At 39.3% G+C, this 24,237-nt stretch overlaps 1 protein-coding gene and 1 pseudogene across 1 annotated transcript in view; both read left to right on the forward strand.

The window, feature by feature from the left end:
* The first annotated feature begins 298 nt into the window (after positions 1-298).
* The window catches only part of CDRT1 (CMT1A duplicated region transcript 1), a 143,535-nt gene continuing 119,596 nt past the window's right edge, over positions 299-24,237 (forward strand). The window contains exon 1 of the mRNA XM_036768809.1: positions 299-803. Coding sequence (XP_036624704.1) covers positions 299-803 — 505 coding nt within the window. The remainder of the gene's footprint in view (positions 804-24,237) is intronic.
* On the forward strand, positions 3,091-7,090 carry LOC118856428 (annotated as a pseudogene).

The raw sequence follows: 24,237 nt of genomic DNA on the forward strand, positions 1-24,237 counted from the left end.
ATATGTTCAATCTTTCCTGCCTATAACAGAAAATACAGCAGCGAAGTAAGTTTAGTACTTCTAGGAGGTTTACGGTAATGCCATGTCTCCTAGGAGTTCAATACACTAAAGAGAGACTTCTGAGCCCGTACAGAGAGATACGGCTTTCACCTGGCCCAGTCTGACTATTTCTCTGGGATAGGCTTACAATGGAAAAAAAAATCTTTTGGGACATTTATCAAAAACTTCTCCTTCATAGAGTTTGCCGTATAGTATCGCTGAACCAGGAAGAATAAAATGAAAGTACCCGATGCAAGTCATGGAGAAACTGGAATTTAGACTTGACTGCGCCACAGATCTACGATGTGACCAGAAAACTGAGCTCCTTCCGGTGTGCCAAAAATGTGAAACTTGTGTTTTGGCTTGGAAAATTTTCTCCACCAGGGAGTGGTTTTGTAGGATAAGTGAGAGGTCCCAGCAGAAGTTTCTTGTAAGGATTCTGAAGCGGCTGAAAAATTTGGAATTACTGGACTATTTCGAGAAAGTACTCAGCACCTCTCAGGCGAAGGATTTCACTTACTTTAGGTGCCGGGCCATTATCAACCGGAAAACTGATCATAAAATAACATGCTCCATCATAAAGAAAGTGGATGAAAAGGTGAAAGACGCGATGCTGGACACTCTCCGATGGTTTGGAAATAGTTCCTACCGAACGAAAGTCCACTACACTCTGCTGCTTCTACAATTATGCAACAGCTCGTTACTGTTCATTGCTGCCAGTGTGATCCGATTCCTTATTGTGAGGCGGCAGAGGATAGGTGAAGGTAAACGAGATAGGGAAAAGCACAAGGGGTGGGGAATAGGGTCAGAAGGATATCCTGGGACCCCAGGCTTCTGAAAAAGCGCCAGTATAAAGGAGGCACTTAATGTTCTTTTTGTGCCCTTCCGCCTGATATTTGATCGTGAATAGGCAGAGAGTAGAAAACTGGGACTATTGCCACTCTTACCCACCCTTCCCTTGGAGGAATAGTTTCCCTTTGCCTAACACTCTGCTGTTACAACAATCTCATATCCATTCTCTTTGATTCCCACAGCAGAACTAAGAGGGAGACAATGCAAATTTCACATAGTATTTGATAGAGAAGGAAAACGGCAGCTTAGAGAGGGCTTGAGTTTGCTAGATTCACATAATGTCATGATATGAAACCAGGTCTCCAGCAATCTGAGCACTATTGCCTCCTATTAACTAACTTCCAGAGGTTGTAATGAATATGAGATAATCAGGCAATCAACAGGCATTTATTAAGTGCCTATTGTGTCCAGCTGGGTATACAAAGACAAAAATTAAAGTCTTTGCCCTCAAGAAACTTACATTCTCCCAGGAACTATATGAACACAGTTACAAAACACTTGTCACACAAATAAAGTCAGATCAAAACAATTGAAAAAATATCAGTCGCTCATAAGTAGACTAAGCTAATACAATAAAAATGACAATTCTACCTAAATTAATTTACTTATTCAGTGACATACCAATCAAACTACCAACAAATTATTTTATAGAGCTAGAAAAAATAATAACAAAATTCAACCGGAAGAACAAAAGATCAAGAATATAAAGGGAACAAATGAAAAAAATGCAAAAGAAGGTGGAGTAGGGGTACCAAATCTAAAACTATATTATAAAACAGAAATCATCAAAACTATTTAGTATTGGCTAAGAAATAGAGTGGTGGATCAGTGGAATAGGTTAGGCACACAAGACACAGTAGTAAATGACTATAGTAATCTACTGTTTGATAAGCCCCAAGACTACAGCTTCTGGGATAAGAATTCACTATTTGACAAAAAACTGCTGGGAAGTTTGGAAAATTGTATGGCAGAAACTAGACATAGACCAACATCTCACACCCTATACCAAGATAAGGTCAAAATTGGTCCATGATTTAGACATAAAAGGTAATATCATAAGCAAATTAGGAATAGTTTACCTGACAGATCCATGGAGAACAGAAGAATTTATGACCAAACAAAAGATAAAGAACATTATGATATGCAAAATGGATAATTTTGATCGCATTAAATTTAAAAGGCTTTGCACAAACAAAGCCAAATGCAACCAAGATTAGAAGGAAAGTAGAAAGCTGGGAAACAATTTTTATAGCCAGTGTTTCTGATAAAGGTCTCATTTCCAAAATATATACAGAACTAAATCAAATTTATAAGAATACAAGTTGTAAATGGTCAAAGGATATGAACAGGAAGTTTTCAGATGAAGAAATTAAAGCCATCGATATTCATGAAAAAATGCTCTAAATCACTATTGATTAGAGAAATGCAAATGAAAACAACTCTGAGGTACCACATCACACCTATCAGATTGGCTGGCATGACAAGTAACAGGAAATTTATAAATATTGGAGATGTGGAAAAATTGGAATACTAATGCATGATTGGTGGAGTTGTGAACTGATCCAACCATTCTGAGTTTTTTTTTGTTTTGTTTTGTTTTGTTGGAGGCAATAGGGGTTAAGTGGCTTTTCGAGTGTCACATAGCTAGTAAGCATCTGAGGCTAGAATTGAACTCAAGTCCTCCTGACTCTAGGGCCAGTGTTCTATCTACTGTATCCCCCACCATGATCCAACCACTCTAGAGAACAATTTGGAACTATGCCCAAAGGGCTATAAAACTGTGCACACCCAGCAGTACCACTTCTAGGTCTGTATCCCAAAAAGATCATAAAAATGGGGAAAGGACCCCTTTGGTTATAATTCTTCTCTACAACAGGACTAATATGAAAATATGTTTAATATGATTGTACATATATAGCCTATATCAGATTGCATGCCATCTTGGGGAGGGGGAAGTGAAGGGAGGGGGAGAAAATTTGGAAGTCAAAATCTTATAGAAGTGAATGTTGAAAACTAAATATAAATAAATATTTAAAACAAAAATAAAGCAAAACAAAAAAGACTGAAGGGCTGAAACATTATATTTCATAGAGCAAAGAAGCTGGGCTTGCAACCAAGAATAACTTGCCCAGCTAAGCTGAGTATAAGCCAGTTGGAAAAAAATGGATATTTAATGAATTGAAAGACTTTCCAGTATTCATGACAAAAACACCAGAACTCGATGGAAAATTTGACGTAAGAAATCAAGATGAAACATAAAGTAAATCCCCACATACGGGGGGCGGAGCCAAGATGGCGGCTGGTAAGCACGGACTAGAGTGAGCTCCGTACCCGAGTCCCTCCAAAAACCTATAAAAATGACTCTGAACCAATTCTAGAACGGCAGAACCCACAGAACAGCAGAGGGAAGCAGGGCCCCAGCCCAGGACAGCCCGGATAGTCTCTGGGTGAGCTCTATTCCACACGGAGCTGGGAGCTGGGAGCTGGGAACGGAGTGGAGCAGAGCCCAGCCTGAGCGGCGTGGACGATCCAGTCCAGAACCCGGGCGGAGGGGGCCCTAGCGCCCTGAATACGTGAGCAGTTACCAGACCCCTCGACCCACAAACACCAAAGACTGCGGAGAAGGTTAGTGGGAAAAGCTGCGGGAGTGGAAGGAGTTCGCGGTTCGGCTTCTAGCCCCGGGGGCAGCGGAGGTGGGGCAGCTACAGCTGTTGTTACTTCCGGCTCCAGGCCCACCTGGTGGGGGGAATTAAGTGGCGGATCACAGCAGGGGTGCACAGCCTGCCGAAGATCTGAGTCCAGTCTGGACTGGGGGTCCTTGGGGAAGGAGGAGTGCGGCTCTGACAGAGCTGGCACCTCCCCCCCAAACGTAGAACATAGAACTCGGTAATCTACAAGCAGTCATACCCCACTGAAAAACTCAAGGGTCAAGTTAGTTGGTTGGGAATATGGCCAGGACGCGAAAACGCGCCCAGATTCAGTCTCAGACTTTGGATTCTTTCTTTGGTGACAAAGAAGACCAAAACATACAGCCTAAAGAAGACAGCAAAGTCATAGAGCCTACAACCAAAGCCTCCAAGAAAAACATGAACTGGCCCCAGACCATAGAAGAACTCAAAAAGGATTTGGAAAAGCAAGTTAGAGAAGTAGAGGAAAAATTGGGAAGAGAAATAAGAAGGATGCGAGAAAACCATGAAAAACAAGTCAATACTTGCTAAAGGAGACCCAAAAAAATACTGAAAAATACACTGAAGAAAACAACACCTTACAAAATAGACTAACTCAAATGGCAAAAGAGCTCCAAAAAGCCAATGAGGAGAAGAATTCCTTGAAAGGCAGAATTAGCCAAATGGAAAAGGAGGTCCAAAAGACCACTGAAGAAAATACTACTTTAAAAATTAGATTGGAGCAAGTGGAAGCTAGTGACTTTATGAGAATCAGGATATTATAAAACAGAACCAGAGGAATGAAAAAATGGAAGACAAAGTGAAATATCTCCTTGGAAAAACCACTGACCTGGAAAATAGATCCAGGAGAGATAATTTAAAAATTATTGGACTACCTGAAAGCCATGATCAAAAAAAGAGCCTAGATACCATCTTTCAGGAAATTATCAAGGAGAACTGCCCTGATATTCTAGAGCCACAGGGCAAAATAGAAATTGAAAGAATCCATCGATCGCCTCCGCAAATAGATCCCAAAAAGAAATCTCCTAGGAATATTGTTGCCAAATTCCAGAGCTCCCAGATCAAGGAGAAAATACTGCAAGCAGCCAGAAAGAAACAATTTGAATATTGTGGAAACCCAATCAGAATAACCCAAGATCTGGCAGCTTCTACATTAAGAGATCGAAGGGCTTGGAATGCGATATTCCGGAGGTCAATGGAGCTAGGATTAAAACCTAGAATCACTTACCCAGCAAAACTAAGTATCATGTTCCAAGGCAAAATATGGACTTTCAATAAAATGGAGGACTTTCAAGCTTTCTCAGTGAAAAGACCAGAACTGAATAGAAAATTTGACTTTCAAACACAAGAATCAAGAGAAGCATGAAAAGGTAATCAAAAAACGGAAATTGCAAGGGACTTACTAAAGTTGAACTGTTTTGTTTACATTCCTACATGGAAAGATGATGAGTATGATTCATGAGACCTCAGTATTAGGGTAGTTGAAGGGAATATGCATATATGTATATATATATGCATATATATATGTTTATGTATATATATAAGTGAATGTGTATGTATGCATGTATCTATGTGTATATGTATGTATGTGTATGTATGTGTATATATATATATGTAAAAGAGAGAGAGCAGACACAGGGTGAGTTGAGGATGAAGGGAAGATAGCTAAAAGAAATAAAATGAAATTAAGGGATGACAGAGTAACATACTGAGAGAGGGAGATAGGGAGAGATAGAATGGGGTGGATTATCTCCCATAAAGGTGGCAAGAGGAAGCAGTTCTAGGAGAGGAGGGGAGTGGGCAGGTGAGGGGGGAATGAGTGAACCTTGCTCTCATCAGATTTGGCCTGAGGGGGAATACCATACATACTCAGTTGGGTATCTTACCCCACAGGAAAGAAGAGGGAGGAAGATAAAAAAAAAAATAAAAGGCAGGGGGATGATGGAGTGGAGGGCAGATGGGGGTGGAGGTAATCAAAACAAACACTTTGGAAAGGGGACAGGGTCAAGGAAGAAAATTCAATAAAGCGGGATGGGTTGGGAAGGAGCAAAATGTAGTTAGCCTTTCACAACATGAATATTGTGGAAGGGTTATACATAATAATACATGTGTGGCCTAGGTTGAATTGCTCAACTTCTTAGGGAGGGTGGGTGGGAAGGGAAGAGGGAAGGGAATTTGGAACTCAAAGTTTTAAAATCAGATGTTCAAAAACAAAAAAACTTTTTGTATGCAACTAAAAAATAAGATACACAGGCAATGGGGCGTAGAAATTTATCTTGCCCTACAAGAAAGGAAGGGAAAAGGGGATGAGAGGGGAGGGCAGTGATAGAGGGGAGGGCTGACTGGGGAACAGGGCAACCAGAATATACGCCATCTTGGAGTGGGGGGGGAGGGCAGAAATGGGGAGAAAATTTGTAATCCAAACTGTTGTGAAAATCAATGCTGAAAACCAAATATGTTAAATAAATAAATTGCATTAAAAAAAAAAATCCCCACATACTATCCAGCTACCTACACCTCCAGTCTAGTGTCCAGTCCCTAGTATATTCTTCCAACCAAGCACTGCCAGCACTGTTCAGGTGGCTTTCCCAGCTCCAACTGTCTTCATCCAGCTCTTCCATCACAGAGCTTTGCTGGACCCACCCAAACAGAATTCAGCATCTGCATTCAGGAGCCAATCACTCTGTAAAGAGACTGACCCTGGGGCAGCTAGGTGGCGCAGTGAGTAGAGCACTGGCCTGGGAGTCAGGAGGACCTGAGTTCAAATCCGGCCTCAGACACTTGACACAGGTATAGCTGTGTGACCTTGGGCAAATCACTTAACCCCAATTGCCCTGCCAAAAAAAAAGCAAAAAAAAGAGGGACTAACCCCATTTTCTTTGAAGAGTACCAGTAAAAACCCAACTACTGCAAGAATTGCTCCTGCCAGATTTTCTGCCTCCACCATTCAGTCCCTCAAGGAGTACCCCAACATTTCTACTTGTCACCGAAGTGCATCAATCCCACAAGATCCACCCATTCCACATCCTCATGTCTATCAAACTATTGGACATCCAACCGCATTATTTGGTGCACCACCTCGATTCTCCTTTCTTACCTAGACCTCACTACTAATCAAGCTTATATGCTTATAGTCATCCTCCCTTTGGCTATGGAAATTTCCCAAGTTCAATGCAAAAATACCTTTATTATGAAGATAGGTACCAAAACCATGAGGTTATGTTTTCTCCCTTAGAGATTTTCCATTCAAAGACTACCCAGATGAACATACACACAGTGAAGATTCTCAAAGCTATGAGAGCCTGGATAGGGTTTCTTATTGTAATAGCCATAGCCATGATGGGGAGGAATATTTAAACCCCAGGCCTCAAATGGACATTGGAGCTTTAGAAAATGTATTCACAGCTCCTGTTGCTTCTAGCATCCAGCAGGTTATTGTAATTGACAGTGATAAAAAAGAAGAAGAGAAAGTGCTCAGGGATTTTAAGTCAAATTATATGTATATAAAATAAACATTTCTTTTAAAAAATCTTTTGGGTCAATTGGTGTGAGAAAACCCTAGAGTGCCTTGATGACAATTTTCGGCTTGTATTTGAAGAGTAAAATTCAAATGCAATTTCTGTTTTAGGAAAGTTTTGACTAGTGAAATCAATAGAATTCTTTATGTTTCATAGTAGGAACAGTTAGGATGTGAAATAGTTTTCTTTTGATGTCAGAAATATACATACAAAACTTCTTAATATTGTTTTTGGATATTAAAAACCTCACAATTTGTATGAGAATACACCATGAGTAATGATTTCTATTTTCTCTTAGGATACATTTATTTCTGATATATTTATTTTGTTTGATATTTATATACTTAAGGATGTTGTCAATTATTTTTTTCTGTTACAGTGTTTTAATTTTTAAATTTATTGGTATCTTTCTTTAAATGCAACAGTATTTCTAAATATACATCTTCCAACCTATATCCCTTATGAAAATGAAAAAAAAATGTTTAAGTAAAACCATCCAATATAGAATCTAGGTCTGATGGCACTTATGACATTCTGTACCCTTAGCTCCCTGCCATTTCATCATTTCAAGCAAAGAAGGGATTTACGTCTCAGTATCTCTTTACCTAGGGCAATATTGTCCATTATAAGAGAACTCAATGTGACTTCACTTTACTTTGATTTTTATTTCATAATTATAGTCATGCTGCATAGTGTTTTTTCTGGTTCTACCTACTTCACTTTGAAGCAGTTGATGTATTTCTTCCCATGTTTCTATGAATCCTTTGTGTTGTATTTTTTCATTTCTATAGAACAATGCTATTACATTGCTCATTTTTTTGAAGGATAAAATTATCATTTTTTATTTTATTTTATTTATTTATTTAATATTTTTAACTTTCAGCATTGATTTCCACAAGATTTTAAATTACAAATTTTCTCCCCATTTCTACCCTCCCCCCACTCCAAGATGGCATATATTCTGATTGCCCCATTCCCCAGTCAGCCCTCCCTTCTGTAACCCCACTCCCCCCCTCCCATCCTCTTTTTCCTTACTTTCTTGTAGGGCAAGATAGATTTCTATGCCCCATTGCCTGTGTATCTTATTTCCTAGTTGCATGCAAAAAAACCCTTTTTTTTGAACATCTGCTTTTAAAACTTTGAGTTCCAAGTTCTCTCCCCTCTTCCCTCCCCAATCATCCTCCCTAAGAAGGCAAGCAACTCAATATAGGTCACATGTGTATCATTATGCAAAACCCTTCCACAATACTCATGTTGTGAAAAACTAACTACATTTTTCTCTCTCCTATCCAGTCCCCCACTATTCAGTTTTCTCCCTTGACCCTGTCCTTTTTCAAAAGCATTTGCTTTTCATTACTTCCTCTCCCATCTGCCCTCCCTTCTATTGGCTCCCCTTTGTATCTCCTTCCTCCTTCTTTCCTGTGGGGTAAGATACCCAATTGAGTGTGTATGGTATTCCCTCCTCAAGTCAAATCCAGTGAGAGCAAGATTCACTCATTCCCCCTCACCTGCCCTATTTTCCCTTCCTACAGAACTGCTTTTTCTTGCCACTTTTATGTGAGATAATTTACCTCATTCTATCCCTCCCTTTCTCCCTGTCTCAATATATTCCTCTCTCATCCCTTAATTTGATTTTATTTTTTTAGGTATCATTAGTTCATATTCAACTCACCCTGTGTCCTCAGAATACATATATATATACACACATATATATATGTATATATGTATGTGTGTATATTCCCTTCAGCTACCCTAATACTTAGGTGCCATGAATTATACACATCATCTTTCCATGTAGGAATATAAAGAAAACAGTACAACTTTAGTAAGCTCCGTATGGTTTCTCTTTCTTGTTTACCTTTTCATGCTTCTCTTGATTCTTGTGTTTGAAAGTCAAATTTTCTATTCAGCACTGGTCTTTTCACTGAGAAAGCTTGAAAGTCCTCTATTTTATTGAAAATCCGTATTTTGCCTTGAAGCATGATTTTGAGAAAACTGAGCATGATACTCAGTTTTGCTGGGTAGGTGATTCTTGGTTTTGATCCTAGCTCCATTGACCTCCAGAATATCGTATTCCAAGCCCTTCAATCCTTTAATGTAGAAGCTGTTGGATCTTGTATTATCCTGATTGTGTTTCCACAATACTCAAATTGTTTCTTTCTGGCTACTTGTAGTATTTTCTCCTTGACCTGGGAGCGCTGGAATTTGATGACAATATTTCTAGGAGTTTTCTTTTTGAGATCTTTTTCAGGAGGTGATTGGTGGATTCTTTCTATTTTTATTTTACCCTCTGGCTCTAGAATATCAGGGCAATTTTCATTGATAATTTCTTGAAAGATGATATCTAGGCTCTTTTTTTGATCAGGTAGTCCAGTAATTTTTAAATTATCTCTCCTGGTTTTATTCTCCAGGTCAGTGATTTTTCCAATGAGATATTTCACATTGTCTTCCATTTTTTCATTCCTTTGGTTCTGTTTTATAATATCTTGATTTCTCCTAAAGTCACTAGCTTCCACTTGCTCCAATCTAATTTTTAAGGTAGTATTTTCTTCAGTGGTCTTTTGGCCCTCCCTTTCCATTTGGCTAATTCTGCCTTTCAAGGCATTCTTCTCCTCATTGGCTTATTGGAGCTCTTTTGCCGTTTGAGTTAGTCTATTTTTAAGGTGTTATTTTCTTCAGTATTTTTTTGGGTCTCCTTTAGCAAGTCATTGACTTGTTTCTCATGGTTTTCTCGCATCACTCTCATTTCTCTTCCCAATTTTTCCTCTACTTCACTTACTTGCTTTTCCAACTCCTTTTTGAGCTCTTCCATGGCCTGAGACCAGTTCATATTTTTCTTGGAAGCTTTTGATGTAGGCTCTTTGACTTTGTTGACTTCTTCTGGCTGTATGTTTTGATCTTCTTTGTCACCAAAAAAAGATTCCAAAGTCTGAGTCTGAATCTGAGACCGTTTTTGTTACCTGGCCATGTTCCCGGCCAACTACTTGACCCTTGAGCTTTTTGTCAGTGTATGACTGCTTGTAGAGTAGAGAGTACTTTGTCCCAAGCTTGAGAAGCTGCGCTGCTATTTTCAGAGCTACTTCTACACAGAAAGCTCTGTCACACCAGCGCTCCTTCTCCTCCATGAATTCCCCACCAGGATTGCGACCAAGATCCAGGCAGGGCAAAGCAGGCTTTGCACTCCTGCTCTAATCCACAGCTTAATTCCTCCCACCAGGTGGACCTGGGGCTGGAAGCAACTGCATCTGTAGCTCTGGAAGCAGCCTCAGAGCTACACCACCTCTGCTGCTCCCAGGGCAGTGGCCAACTGTGCACTCCTTTCACTCCGTCCCAGAAGCTTTTCTCACTAACGTTCTATGTTGTCTTTGGCATTTGTGGGTTGAGAAGTCTGGTAACTGCCACAGCTCACTGATTCAGGTTGCTAAGCCTGTTCCACCTGGCTCCTGGTCTGGTTGGTCCTGGCGTGGGCTACTCTGGACTCTGCTCTGCTCCCAGCTCCATGACTATAGACCCTTCCCAGTGACCATCCAGGTTGTCCTGGCCTGGAGCCCTGCTTTCCTTTGCCATTATGTGGGTTCTGCCACTCTAGAATTTGTTCAGAGCTATTTTTATAGGTGTTTGGATGGACCCGGAGGGGAGCATAAGCAAGTCCCTGCTTTCCAGCCACCATCTTGGCTCCGTCCTGATGTTGTCAACTCTAATGTAATATTTTGGAAATAATTTGATAACTTTTAGCAGTGAACTGTGACTCAGTTCCTGAATTTAATTTATACTAGTAACATTTATAAATGGGTAAATGTGTTTTTAATGGCATGTGGGTGGTCACTCTTGGCAAGCTAGTCATTCGTATTTCTAAATATTTTTGTCTCCCCTTTTTGGGCATTTCTTCCACTTGGTATCCATTATTTTACTTTTGTTGCACTTACATAAACAGATAAAATTGTAAAACAAAATACAGACCTAGTATTGGTATTGCCAAATCAAAGGGGAGGCACAGTTTGGTTGCCTTTTTGGCATAGTTTTTAATTGTTCTCCAGAATGGTGTGAGCAGTTCACAACTCCACCAGCAGTCCATTAGTGTTCCAATTTTTCCACATCTTCTCCAGTTTTTGTCATTTCCCTTTTCTGTCATGTTAGCCAATCTGATAGGTGTGAGGTGGTACATCAGAGTTGTTTTAATTTTCATTTCTTTAATCAATAGTGATTTAGAGCATTTTTTCATATGACTAAACATAACTTTGATGTCTTCTTCTGGAAACTGTCTGTTCATATCCTTTGAATATTTAATATTTGGGTAATGACTTGTTTTCTTATAAATTTGAGTGAGTTATCTATATATTTGAGAAATGATGCCTTTGTTAGAGAAACTTGGTGTAAAATGTTTTTTTTTTCCAAATTTTCTGCTTTCCTTTTAATCTTGGCTGCATTAGATTTGTTTGTGCAAAAATTTTTGAATTTAATGTAGTCAAAATTTTCCTTTTTACTTCCTGTAATACTCTCTATCAGTTGCTTGAAACATTCCGTGTTTCCCAAATTTGCTATGATATCAACCTTAATATAAATAGTGTATTCATTTTGACCTTATTTTGGCATACAGCATGAGATGTTGGGTTATATTGGACTAAATTTATTTTTTGCCAAACTGTCTCCACTTTTCCCAGCAATTTTTGTCAAATAGTGAGTTCTTGTACCAAAACCTTGTATCTTTGTGTTTATCAAACACTGGATTACTATGGTCATTTACTGGTGCATATTGTGTAACTAACTTATTCCACTGGTCCACCACTCTATTTATTAGCCAATGCCAGGTTGTTTTGATAACTTTGTAATAGGGTTTGAAATCAGGTTCTAGTAGGCCATTTTCTTCACATTTTTTTCATTGTTTTCCTTGATATCTTTGATCTTTTGTCCTTCCAGATGAATTTTTTTTATTTTTTCTAGTTCTATAAAATAATTTTTGGTAGTTTGATTTGTATGACACTGAACAAGTTAATTAAGTGAATTAGAATTGTCATTTTTATGGCTGTGCCTACCCATGAGCAATTAATATTTCTCCATTTGTTTAGATCTGTCTTTATTTATGCTAAAAATATTTTTTAACTTGCGTTCACATCATCCTTGGGTTTATCTTAGCAGGTAGACTCCCAAGTATTTTATATTGTCTACAGTTATTTTAAATGGAATTTCTCTTTCTATCTCTTCCTGCTGGGCTTTAGTTAGATATATAGAAATGCTGATGATTTTTTTAAAAAGTTCTGAAAGTCTGATAATTCATTAAGTGTCCATTTTTTCCATTCAGAATTATGCTTAGTTTTGGTGGGTATGATATTTTTGGCTAAAACCCCAGTTTTTTTCTCTCATATATATATATATATATATATATATATATATTCATATATATATATATATTCCAAGACCTGTGGCCTTTTAGTGCTGCCACTGCTAGGTGTTGTGTGATTCTAATTGTGGCAACACCATATTCATTAAGTGCTTACTATGTACAAAGCCCATTGCTAAATGCTGGAGATATGAAGGGAATAGTAAGATATTCTTTGATCTCTGGAAGTTCATATTCTCTTTCTTTTTTTTTGGAAGGAGGAAGGCAGGTCAATTGGGGTTAAGTGACTTGCCAAAGGTCACACAGCTAGTAAGTATGTCAAGTGTTGGAGACTAGATTTGAACTCAGGTCCTCCTAACTCCAGGGCTGGTGCTCTACTCACTGCACCACCTAGCTGCCCCAACCATATTTAAATAGATTTTGTTGCTGTTGCTGCTTGTAGCTTTATTTTATCCTTGAGCTGGGAGCTTCAGAATTTGACTATAATATTCCTGTGGGTTTTCCTTGTAAGATCTCTTTCAGGTGGGATTGGTGGATTTTTTTCTATTTCCATTTTCCTCTCTTCAGGACAATTTTCTTTGCTTCCTTGTAACTTTTCTTCTATTCTTTGCTGTGCACTTTTTCCTTTGTTCTTTTCCCCCTTTCCTCCCTCACCCCCGAAGGCTATAATTAAGCATGGATATATTTACATATAGATATACAGCCTTTCTTGTATTATTGTATCAAGATTCTTTTTTTGATCATAGCTTCCAGGTAGTCCAATTATTCTTCGATCTGTTCTCTAGATCAATAGTGTTTCTTATGAGATGTTTCACATTCTCTTCTATTTTTTCATTCTTTATATTTTGCTTTTTTATTTCTTGATGTCTTATAACTTCACCAACTTCCCTTTGCCCAATTCTGGTTTTCTAGGAATAATTTTCTTCCTTAAGATTCTGGATCTCCTTTTTGGTTTGGTTGACTTTCTTTTCACAATCTTGTTTTTCTTGGATTGTTCTTTTTTTTAGTTTTTCCTCAGTCTTCCTCATTTGATTTTTAAAGTCTTTTTTAAGTTCTTCTATGAATTCTTTTTGGGAAGGTGACCATTTGACATTACTCTTTGGGGAAGAAGAGGGTTTCTTTGCTTCACTATCCTCTTTTGAGGATGAACCCTGGTCTTCTCTGTAGTAATTCTCTATGGTTGCATTTTTTTCTCCTTTGCCTGTGCAAATTATTATATAAATTATTTATAGTAGCTTAGTTTTTGTAATCACCTCTGGCCTCTAATCCTCCTCCAATACTCCCTTCCCACTTGGAATCGAAACCAAGATCTCTAGCTTCCTGTAAGTGCCCACAGCAGCAGTATCTCCACCCCACTGCTTCTGTACTCACCAGGCATCTGCTGGTTCCTTCTTAACCCTGGTCCCATCTCTGTAACATAGCTGGGTCTGGCATTCCTTGTCAGCAGTGGTTACCTCAACCATTCCTGGCTCAGATACCCAACTCCCCTCACTGTCCCGGGGTAAAAGTTCCTGTGGCTGGGTTCGAGGTAGCCCCCCCACCCTCAATCCAGAGCTTGCCACTTATTGTATAAATGGTCCTAGCCTGAAGGTGTTTACTCTTTGCAGCGACCAAGCTTGGTTCTGGGATTTTTCTTTATATCTCAGATTGCCCCAGGAGGACTGCTTTTCCACCCCTACTCTTATTTATTTTTACCACTCTATGTTTGCCCTGAGGTGCTATTTTATCTCTTTTGTGTGGGTAAGTCGTGAGAACTTGGAATTTTCTGACCTACTCTGCCATCTTCATCTTCACAGAATCCTCTCCTGCTTTTTCTCTTTTTTAAAAAAAATCAAATTAACCAATGATTTATCTATTTTACTGGGTTGTTTTTTTCATAAAAACCAGCTAGTATTTTTATTTATTAGTTCAATGGCTTACTTACTTTCAATTGTATTAGTCTCTCCTTTCATTGTAAGGAATCTGACTGTAATATTCCTGGATGCTTTCATTTTTAGATTTCTTTCAATTCGATTCTTTCAATTGCTATTTTATCCTCTGGTTCTAAGATATCAGGGCTATTTGATAATTTCTTGAAAGATGATCTCTAGGCTCTTTTTTTGATCATGGTTTTTAGGTGGTCCAATAAGTCTTAATTACCTTTCCCGGATCTATTTTCCAGGTCACTTTTTTCCAGTGAGGTATTTCAGATTTTCTTCCATTTTTTTCATTCTTCTGACTTTGTAGTGTTGTTTCTTGGTGTCTTATGGAATGATTAGTTTCCATTTGCCAAATTCTAATTTTTAAGAAATTATTTTCTTCAGTGAACTTTTATACCTCCATTTCCATTTGGCCAATTCTACTTTTTAAGGAGTTCTTCTCTTCCATAGAAAAATCTATGTGCCTCTTTTACCATTTGACAAATTTTGCTTTCAAAGTGTTATTTTCTTCAGTGCTTTTTGTGCCTCTTTTAGTGAGATGTTGGCTCCCTTTTCATAATTTTTTTTCATGATTCTCATTTTTTTTCCCAATGTTACCCTCCATCTCTGCTACTTAATGTTTAAAATCCTTCTTGATATCTTTCAGGAATTCTGTGGCCTGTGCCTGATTCCCTTTTTCTTTGAAGCTTTGCATGTAGTTTTTATTTAATTTTCTTCTTCTGGGTCTGTATCTTGCTCTTCCCTGTTACCACAGCCAACTTTTTATGGTTAGGTTCCCTTTCTTTTTTTGCTCCTTCTCCACCTATTTCTTGACATATAACTTTATGTTAAAGTTGGGCTCTGGAAGATGGCCACGTGAAAACACCATCTTACTGGAGCTCTCTCACAAGCTCTGTCAGATACGAATAAAAAAGTGAGCGTGAGCAGATTTGAGAGAGTTAGAAACCATGAGCAGTCTGAGTGGGGCAAATTTCCAAGCCAGGAGAGTCTGAAAGGCCAACAGGACGAATATGTAGGCTGGGAGAGCGTTCAGTGTGCAGAGCTGCTCCAAACAGCACCAAAGCGGAAGCAGCTGCAGAAACCAACATGTGAGACAGTCTGGGAGAAAGCTGGGCTCTCAAAACTGGTGGAGATCCCCAGGCCTCCCAACACAGAACAGCAGTCTGTGGAAGTGATGAAAGGCAGCAGCACAACACCAACAGCCGTGAGACATCGATTCCTGAGGCTTGCAGCCTAAAGGTGTGAAACGCGTCTTCTTGAACTTCCAGGTAAATGGCTCTAATCCCTCCCCTCCACCCCTCACCCAGAGAATTCCTCAGGAAAAAATGCTGAAATAGAGGAGACAGAAGTGGAGCTTCAGTGGCCAAGCAGTGGGAGTTCCTGAGTCTCAGAGGGGCAGAGCCAGCAGGGGTCAACACCAGGAGCCCAGAGGTAATGTTGCACCCCCAGGGGAAGAGGCAGACATCAGCACAAACAACAAACAGCTGAGACCATTGCTGAAGAGCAACAGTGCAAGAGAGCAGCCCCAGGGGAAGAGGAGACTTCAGGCAGCCAGACCACTCCCCTGCACCTCAGGAAACTGAAGGCCATAATACACAAAGCCAGTAACTAAACTCACAATCCCCAGAACAAGAAACCTGGGACAGAGAACCCTGAGCCCCAAAAGCAGAAATTCACTGTAAAGCCAGGAAAAAGCTAACCAACATGAAGAAGAACCCAACAAAACCAAGGCATTGATTCTTTTTATGGAGACAGGCATGATCAAAATACCAATTTGGAGGAGGATAGCAATGACACTATAGCCACATCTGATACCTCAAAAGGGAATGAGAACTGGTGTCAAGCCCAAAAAGCATTACTGGAAAAGCTAAAGGAGGATTTTAAAAACCAAATTAGGGAGTAAAAGAAAAAATGGAAAAAGGGGGAAAAAAACTACTGACAAAATCAAGTCCTTAAAGAATAAGATTGGCTAAATATTTTTGTATAAAAAAAGCCAATGTAACAAAGATTAGGAGGGAAGCAGAAAATTGGGAGAAAATCTTTACAACCAATGTCTCTGATAAAGGCCTCATCTCTAAAAGATACAGAGAAATGAGCCAAATTAATAGGAATACAAGTCATTCCCCAGTTGAGAAATAGTCAAAGGATATGAACAGGCAGTTTTCAGAGGAAGAAATTAAAGATATCTATAGGCATATGAAAAAATGCTCAAAATCACTACTGATTAGAGAAATGCAAATCAAAACAGGTACCACATCTCTCTTGCCAGATTGGCTAAAATGACAAAACAGGAAAATGATAAATGCTGGAGAGGATGTGGGAAAATTGGAACATTGCTACATTGCCGGTGGAGTTGTGAACTAATCCAGCCATTTTGGAGAGTAATTTGGAACTATAACCAAAGATGTATAAAAATGTTCATACCCTTTGACCCAGCAATACCACTTCTAGGGTTGTATCCCAAAGAGATCACACAAGTGGGAAAAGGACCCATATGTACAAAAATATTTATAGCAGCTCTTTTTGTGGTAGCTAAGAATTGGAAATCAAAAGGATGCCCATCAATTGATGAATGGCTGAACAAGTTGTGGTATACGTAGGTAATGGAATACTATTGTGCTATAAGAAATGGGAATGATATGGACTTCATAACAACCTGGAAAAACCTACAAGATATAATGCTGAGTGAGCAGAGTCGAACCAGGAGAACATTATACACAACCACAGATATATGGATTCTGTGATGACCAACCCTGATAGACTTTGCTCTTCTCAGCAACACAAGGTGCAAAGACAACTCCAAAGGACTCGCGATGGAGAATGCTATCTACATCCAGAGAAGGAACTATGGAGTCTGAATGCAGATTGAGGCATACTTTATGTTCTCCTCCCCCACCCTTTTTTCTCTTTTGTTTTTGTTTTGGGGATTTTTGGCTCTATTTCTTCTTTCTCATGATTCATTCCATTGGTCATAATTCTTCTTCACGACTTGACTAGTGTGTCATACACAGAAGATATATCGGATTCCATTCTGTCTTGGGGAGGGAGGGGGGAGAGGGGAAAGAAATACCGGAACTCAAAATTATGTAGAACCAAGTGTCACAACTAAAAGTAAAAAAAAAATATGAAAAAAATTAATATAACCCCCCCCCCAAAAAAATTGGGCTCTGCTCCCAGGGTGGAAGGGGTGCTATGTCAACCTTCAGGCCTTTCTTGCTGCTGTTTTCAGAGCTAGCTCTGGATGTCTGCAGGTTTTTGGTTCTTGCAAAGTGGTATGAGCTAAGGAGAAGTGTAGTCATTGCTCCTTTGGTCTGTGAGTGACCCCAAGCAGCCTTCTCTGACCTAGAACTACGACCAGGGCTACTGAACCTTTGCTTCTGCAAGAACTAATGACTTAGTGCTCCCATTATCTCTGGGATAGCAACCCAGAGATGTGTATGGGCAATGAGACAGGGTTCTGCTCCCAGTGTCAGCAAAAGGCCCCTTGTAATCTCCTCACCCGTTGTCTGACTCTTACTGTCTGTGGGTTGGGAGTTCCTGAATCTACTGCTGCTGTTGGCTGATGAATTACTTTCAAGGCCTCCTACTGCTTCTGCCCCAGTGTGGCCTGCACTGGACTCAAGGGCTAGCCACCATCACTCTGATAAAGGCCTTTCCTGGCAACCTTCTCAGTTGTCCTGGGATGAAAAATTGTTTCACCCAGACCCTTTGTTGGTTCTGCAGCTCCAGAATTTGATTTGCGGAGATATTTTAAAGTTGTTTGAAGGGGAATTTTGGAAAGCTTTGGTGAATCCTTACCTTACTCTGCTACCTTGGCTCTGCCTGTGTTCTTTGCTTCATATTTCCCTGAAAAAAAATTAGTCCATTTGTTCCTCATCGCACAGTAGCCAGTTTTTTCCTGTCTTTCACTTCCTTTTTCTGACATGAAGTAGTGGCCCTTCTCCTTGCCAAGGATAACCCTTCTATGTCCAGATCTCTTTCTATCATATCTTCTCTAGCAGACTGCCTTTTCTAACATTCTCACCCTCTCATGAATTTTTCACCTTTTTTCTACTGTCTCTGCTGCCTACAAACATTCTCATGTCACCCTACATCCTTAGAAAGCTCTTGAGGCAGATCCAAGATGATAGAAAAAGAAAATTGATACCTTCTCTTTCTAGGAACCCCAAAGAGATATAGCAAATGTACCATGCTTAATCCTGACAGGGAAATGCAAGAAAAAAAATCACGGTGAGTCATTTTTCAACCCAAATCAGCATCAGGCAACAGGTAGACCAGGAATGCAACAAGTGGAATATTTTGGAGCTGGGAGTGCCTAGATACCAGGGAAAAAATACATCCCTGATCCAGTAGAGAAAAACTTAAATTTGGGGGGGTAAAAGAACAGATGCCAACTGGAAGCACTGTCACTCAATGCTTAGTTTCAGGTCATAGATCCAGCACACTCCATTCCTCTACACCTCTTTCCAGTGTTGTGGACTTCAGACTATGGAAATTTCCTTGGACCTTGAAGTCCAGAGTTTCAGGAACAGAAGTCTTCAGGGGATTTCAACCTGGAAGCACCAGCACTTCAGAGCTTTGAAATGCCAATGTCAAGAAAACATGACTCTGACTGAGAACTGAGGAACAGAAAGAGTATGGCAGGATGCTGAGTATGAGGGGCTGTGCAGTATTCCACCAAGCCTCAGGGAAAGAAGCAGCAATGAACTGAGGTCAGTTCTGACCACTCAAAAGTCATTTGTGTCAAAGGTCAAGGCTGATGAATTATAAATTGCCCAGCATGGTAAAAGGTAGAGACTCTTTGAGATCCAGTTCCCAAGGAAACCACAATCAGAGGAGAGGTGTTTCAACAATTAGGCAAGCAGCTGCTGTGGGGGTGAAAAACCAACCAAGCCCAACAACAAGAACACTGCAAGCCCAGGTTCTTTTGATCTGCTTTACTAAGGAAAGCAATGTTAAGGGGTTAACAATCTTACTTTAATCCAGCATACAAATATCATTCACTTAGTTCAGGGGAAAAACCCAGCACCTCGAACTTCGGAGCAAATACAAATTACAAACATCAACAGACAGACCTTGTCTGATTCAAATCTCAATGCATAGTTACCAGAGTTTAACAACATCCAAACATCTGGGTTTACAAGCTGGAGGGCTCTTAACTACAGCTGCCCAGAGTCTCCACTTCAACATGCCTTCAAGACTGAGAGCCCTTCACGAATAGCTGTATTCTTGCTTTTTATACACTCTATAGCTGTCATCAAACCAGAAGTGACCAGAACTCAACCTCCTACTATTGGCTTTGGTCTTAGCAACTCCCCTTAGGATCCTGAAGGCTTCATGCCCACGTAGGCTTAGCATCTAGCAGATAGGGGTTTGGACCTGGGGTTTATCACCTAGTAAGACTCAATCAAAGACACTTAATTAATCATTTTAAGACAGTAAGAAAGTCCCATCTTAACTGATATTACAAGAGTGAATCGGGAAATGAATGATAAGGAAAATTAAAAGGCATAGAGACTGAAAATCTCAGGGAGAAGAAAACACAAAGATCTTGAATGTAAACAGATAAACTAATAGGAAAAACAGTAACAACAGAAGGAAATATGGCCACCAGATTTAGTAAATGAGTTTGGCCATCTTTGAATAAATGCTATAAAATGAAGGAAAGTGATCCAAAACAGTGAGACAGAGGACCCTGAGGAAATCAAAGAAAACATATCATGATATTGCTGAGTAGTTAAAAGAAAAATGAAATTAGAAGAGCAGAATTTTTGTCCTCCACACCAAAAATGATGAGCATAATAGAAAACTTGGAATATGAAATGTCAAGTCTCACCAGAGAAATAAAAGCAAGAACAATAGATTGGGAATGTAAGTATACAGAAATGAAGGAGAACCTAGAATAAAAGAGACAAAATACATGAACATTAAAATAAAATATGCTTACTATGTAAACAAAAAAACCAATCTCAAAAAAAAGAATGTAACCAAAGGATCATAGGCCTCCCAGAAGAACAAAAAAAGCCTTAACACCACGATGAAGGAAATAATAGAAAGGAATGTCCCAGAACTTCTGAATATAGAAAGTGAAATTTCAACTAAAAGAATTCACTGATTGCCTCCACGAAAAAACCCAAGAGAATTCTACAAAACTTTTAATAAACAGTTGCACCCATAATATATTAGGAAGGCAGAATTTATGATTTCAAAGAGAATCTCACGTGTGCCTGAAAGGTTCAGAACCACAGGATATAAGGAATTCTCTAGGCAGAAGGCAGGAGAACTAAAACATGTATTTACACTCCACAGTAACAAGCCCACAAACCAGCGTCCCCATTTTGATATTTTCATCAAAAGCTTCCAGGCCCAATAAGTCCACCTCACAAGGGTAACCAGGAGGCCACAGAGAAGTGAGATAGTATAAGGCAAAATCGTATACATGCTTCCCCTGTTCGGTAAGAAGATTATCCACTAGCCTCCAGTCCTGGCTCAGCATTCCTCGCTCCACGTGGGTCAGCTCTGCTACCAGCAGCTCAGCTTTGGCCGTAGGTGTCTCTGGCTCCAACCGGAAAAGGAAAAAAGGGATCTTCAAGCTGTCCTCTCTCCTCTTATAGAGTTTTTGACATCATCAAGCGCCGCCTGAATGACCAGGGCCAATTGGTTCTTGACTTGGCCCCTCCCCCTAGCGTAGACCAGGTTCTGGAGCTAACACCTCCCCTCAGCCAGCCCCATGACTCATCACACAGGAAGTTGTCTGCTTCCTGGCATGCTCTTTGGGCTTCCTGCCCCGGAAGAGCAAGCCACAGTGTCCAGAGGCTCAATGAGGTAAGCTGAGTCATTCAAAGAAAACAAAGGCCATTCTGGTTACACTCCACCCCTCACAATGTTCTAGGATGCACAATCCAATCATAATTTAAATTAAATTATATATCCTAGAACATTGTGATCCAATTACACAGGAAACTAAAACATATCATTCACAGCAAAGCAAAACATATCATTCAGTGATATTCCAAAACATTGGTTTACGATTCAAATGTGATCCGCCCCTAGATCCCAGCAAGATAATCTCTTCAATCAATCATCCCCAAAATAATTATTAATAATTCAAATGTCCACCCCTAGATCTTTGTATCCATTACATAGGATCAATAACATCATAACAATAAAACAATATAGCAAGGATAACACAAAACAAGTAGTCAGAACACTATCATCATTCCCCCCCCCCTCAAACAATTGGGGCTCAGAATCTTGGGGTAAGGGGTGAAGGTCTCTTTCCATAGCTTCTTCATGCTGAAATTGGACATAGAGCTGTGCCTGCCCCAAAGAGTCCCATTCCAGAGGTCAGTTCTTTCAGTGAGCTGGCAGGAATTCCAAGAAGCTACATGCTTAGGCAGTCACCGGAAAGTGCAGGGTACTTAAGCCTAAAGGAGACAGAATTAGCAACAAAGTTAACCAAAACAAAGAACAAAAAGAGTAGACAAGTATGGGCTATTATCCTTTAAATAAAATCATCTCCAGTTTGGTTGAGATTTCAGTTATGCAGAGATCCAATATCAGAGCCAAACTCAGAAGGGAAATGTTTCTTTTTAAATGGAACACAATGAGGAAACTAAGCCAAGAGGATCCCACCCTAGATGGAGACTAGGATTGTCCTTCCAGCCTTTCCCCAGATGTACAAGGGAAACCAGGAGGATCCCATCCTAGATAGAGACAAGATTGTCCTCCCAGCCTTTCCTCAGATGTACAAGCTTTCATCAGTTAATCACACAAAGTCACCTTCCCTCTGAGTGGCTTGTGGCAATTACCAGCATCAGCCATACCTGTGGGGTCTGTGAATCTAATATTATAGCCCTATTCACGGTAAAATATATGGTTCAGGGGTACAATTTGGTAATTATCTTCCTCTGAATAGACAACTGTTACAGTGTTGTTCTTCCCATGGGCTATGACTTCTGCAGCCTTTGGAATATCATCTGGCTTCCGTTTTACCCAGGAAAATGATAATTGCTGGAGAGGATGTGGGAAAATTGGAACATTGTTACATTGCCGGTGGAGTTGTGAACTGATCCAGGCACTCTGGAGAGCAATTTGGAACTATGCCCAAAGGGCTATAAAAATATGCATACCCTTTGACCCAGCAATATCACTTCTAGGGTTGTATCCCAAAGAGATCAAACAAGAGGGAAAAGGACCCCTATGTACAAAAATATTTATAGCAGCTCTTTTTGTGGTAGCTAAGAATTGGAAATGAAAGGGATGCCCATCGATTGGGGAATGGCTGAACAAGGTGTGGTATATGAAGGTAATGGAATACTGTAAGAAATGGGGATGATATGGACTTCATAACAACCTGGGAAAACCTACATGACATAATGCTGAGTGAGCGGTGCAGAGCCAGGAGAACATTGTACACAACCACAGATATATGGATTCTGTGAGGAGCAACCTTGACAGACTTTGCTCGTCTCAGCGACACAAGGTATAAAGACAACTCCAAAGGATTCTCAATGGAGAATGCTATCTACATCCAGAGGAAGAACTATGAAGCATGAATGCAGATTGAGGCACCCTTCATTCTAGCCTTTCCCCCCCCCTTTTTTTCTTTTTCTCTCTTTTGTTTTTGTTTTTGGTTTGGTTTGGTTTTGGTCCTGTTTCTTCTTTCTCATTATTCATTTCATTGGTCATAATTCTTCTCCATAACTTGACTAGTGTGTAAATTAATTCAATGCAAAGTTATACGTGGAAGTTATATGGGATTCCATGCCATCTTGCGGAGGGAGGTATGGAGGGAGGGAAGAAAATCCGGAACTCAAAAGTATGTAGAACCGAGTGTTGTAAACTAAAAATTAAAAAAAATTTAAAAAAAACAAAAAAGAATGGTTGAATAGTAGGAAAACAATAAACATCATTATATAAAAAATCAAAACATACAAAACCATGTGAACATCTCAATAGATGCAGAAGAAGTCTTTGACAAAGTACAAACCTTTTTATGCTAAAAAAAATCCCTACAAAGTATAGGCAAAGATGGGGCTTTTAAAAAAACTCATATAAACATTAATCTAAAACCAAAAGCAGGCATCATATGCAATAAGGATACACTAAGACCTTTTTCCACAAATATGGGAGTGAAGTAAGGATATTTACTTTACTAATTTATATAGGTCTGGAAGTTCTAGCAGTAGCCATAAGACAAGAGAAAGGAATTAAAGGAATAAGGATTGATATAGAAGAGATGAAACTATTACTATTTGCTGATGATACGAAAGTTTACTTGGAATCAGCAAAGGGAATACTCCTGGGAATCAATAAAGATACTAATTTAGACAATTAATAGCTTCAGCAATGTTGCAGGCTACAAAATAAATCCTCAAAAATCATCGGTATTTTTATAGATAATTATAAAGCACAAGGAGCAATAATAGAAAGGGAAATACCATTCCAAATAACTACAATATGCATATAATATCTGGTGATCAACCTCTTAAAGCACACAAAAGACTTGTACAAATTCAATTACAAAATACTTATTAAATACATAAAAGACAACTTAAATAGCTCGAGGAATATTCATTGCTTATGGCTAGGCCATGCAAATATAATAAAAATTACAGTACTAACTAAATTAACTTATGTTTTAATGTTATGCCAGTCAAATTACCAAAGGGGTACTTTTCATAACCTGATAAAATAATAACAAAATTAATTTGGAAAAATATGGCAGCTATAATATCAAAGCAAATGATGAAAAGAAGGATAAAGGGTTTCCCCTTTTGGTCTGAGGCATTTTCAGACCTTAAATTGTATTATAAAGCAACAGTCATCTGATATTGGTTAAAGACTAGGGAGATCAATGGAATAGGCTAGACAAGAGAGTT

The sequence above is a fragment of the Trichosurus vulpecula genome, chromosome 7 (genome assembly GCF_011100635.1).
Source record: "Trichosurus vulpecula isolate mTriVul1 chromosome 7, mTriVul1.pri, whole genome shotgun sequence".
In the NCBI taxonomy this organism is placed as follows: domain Eukaryota; kingdom Metazoa; phylum Chordata; class Mammalia; order Diprotodontia; family Phalangeridae; genus Trichosurus; species Trichosurus vulpecula.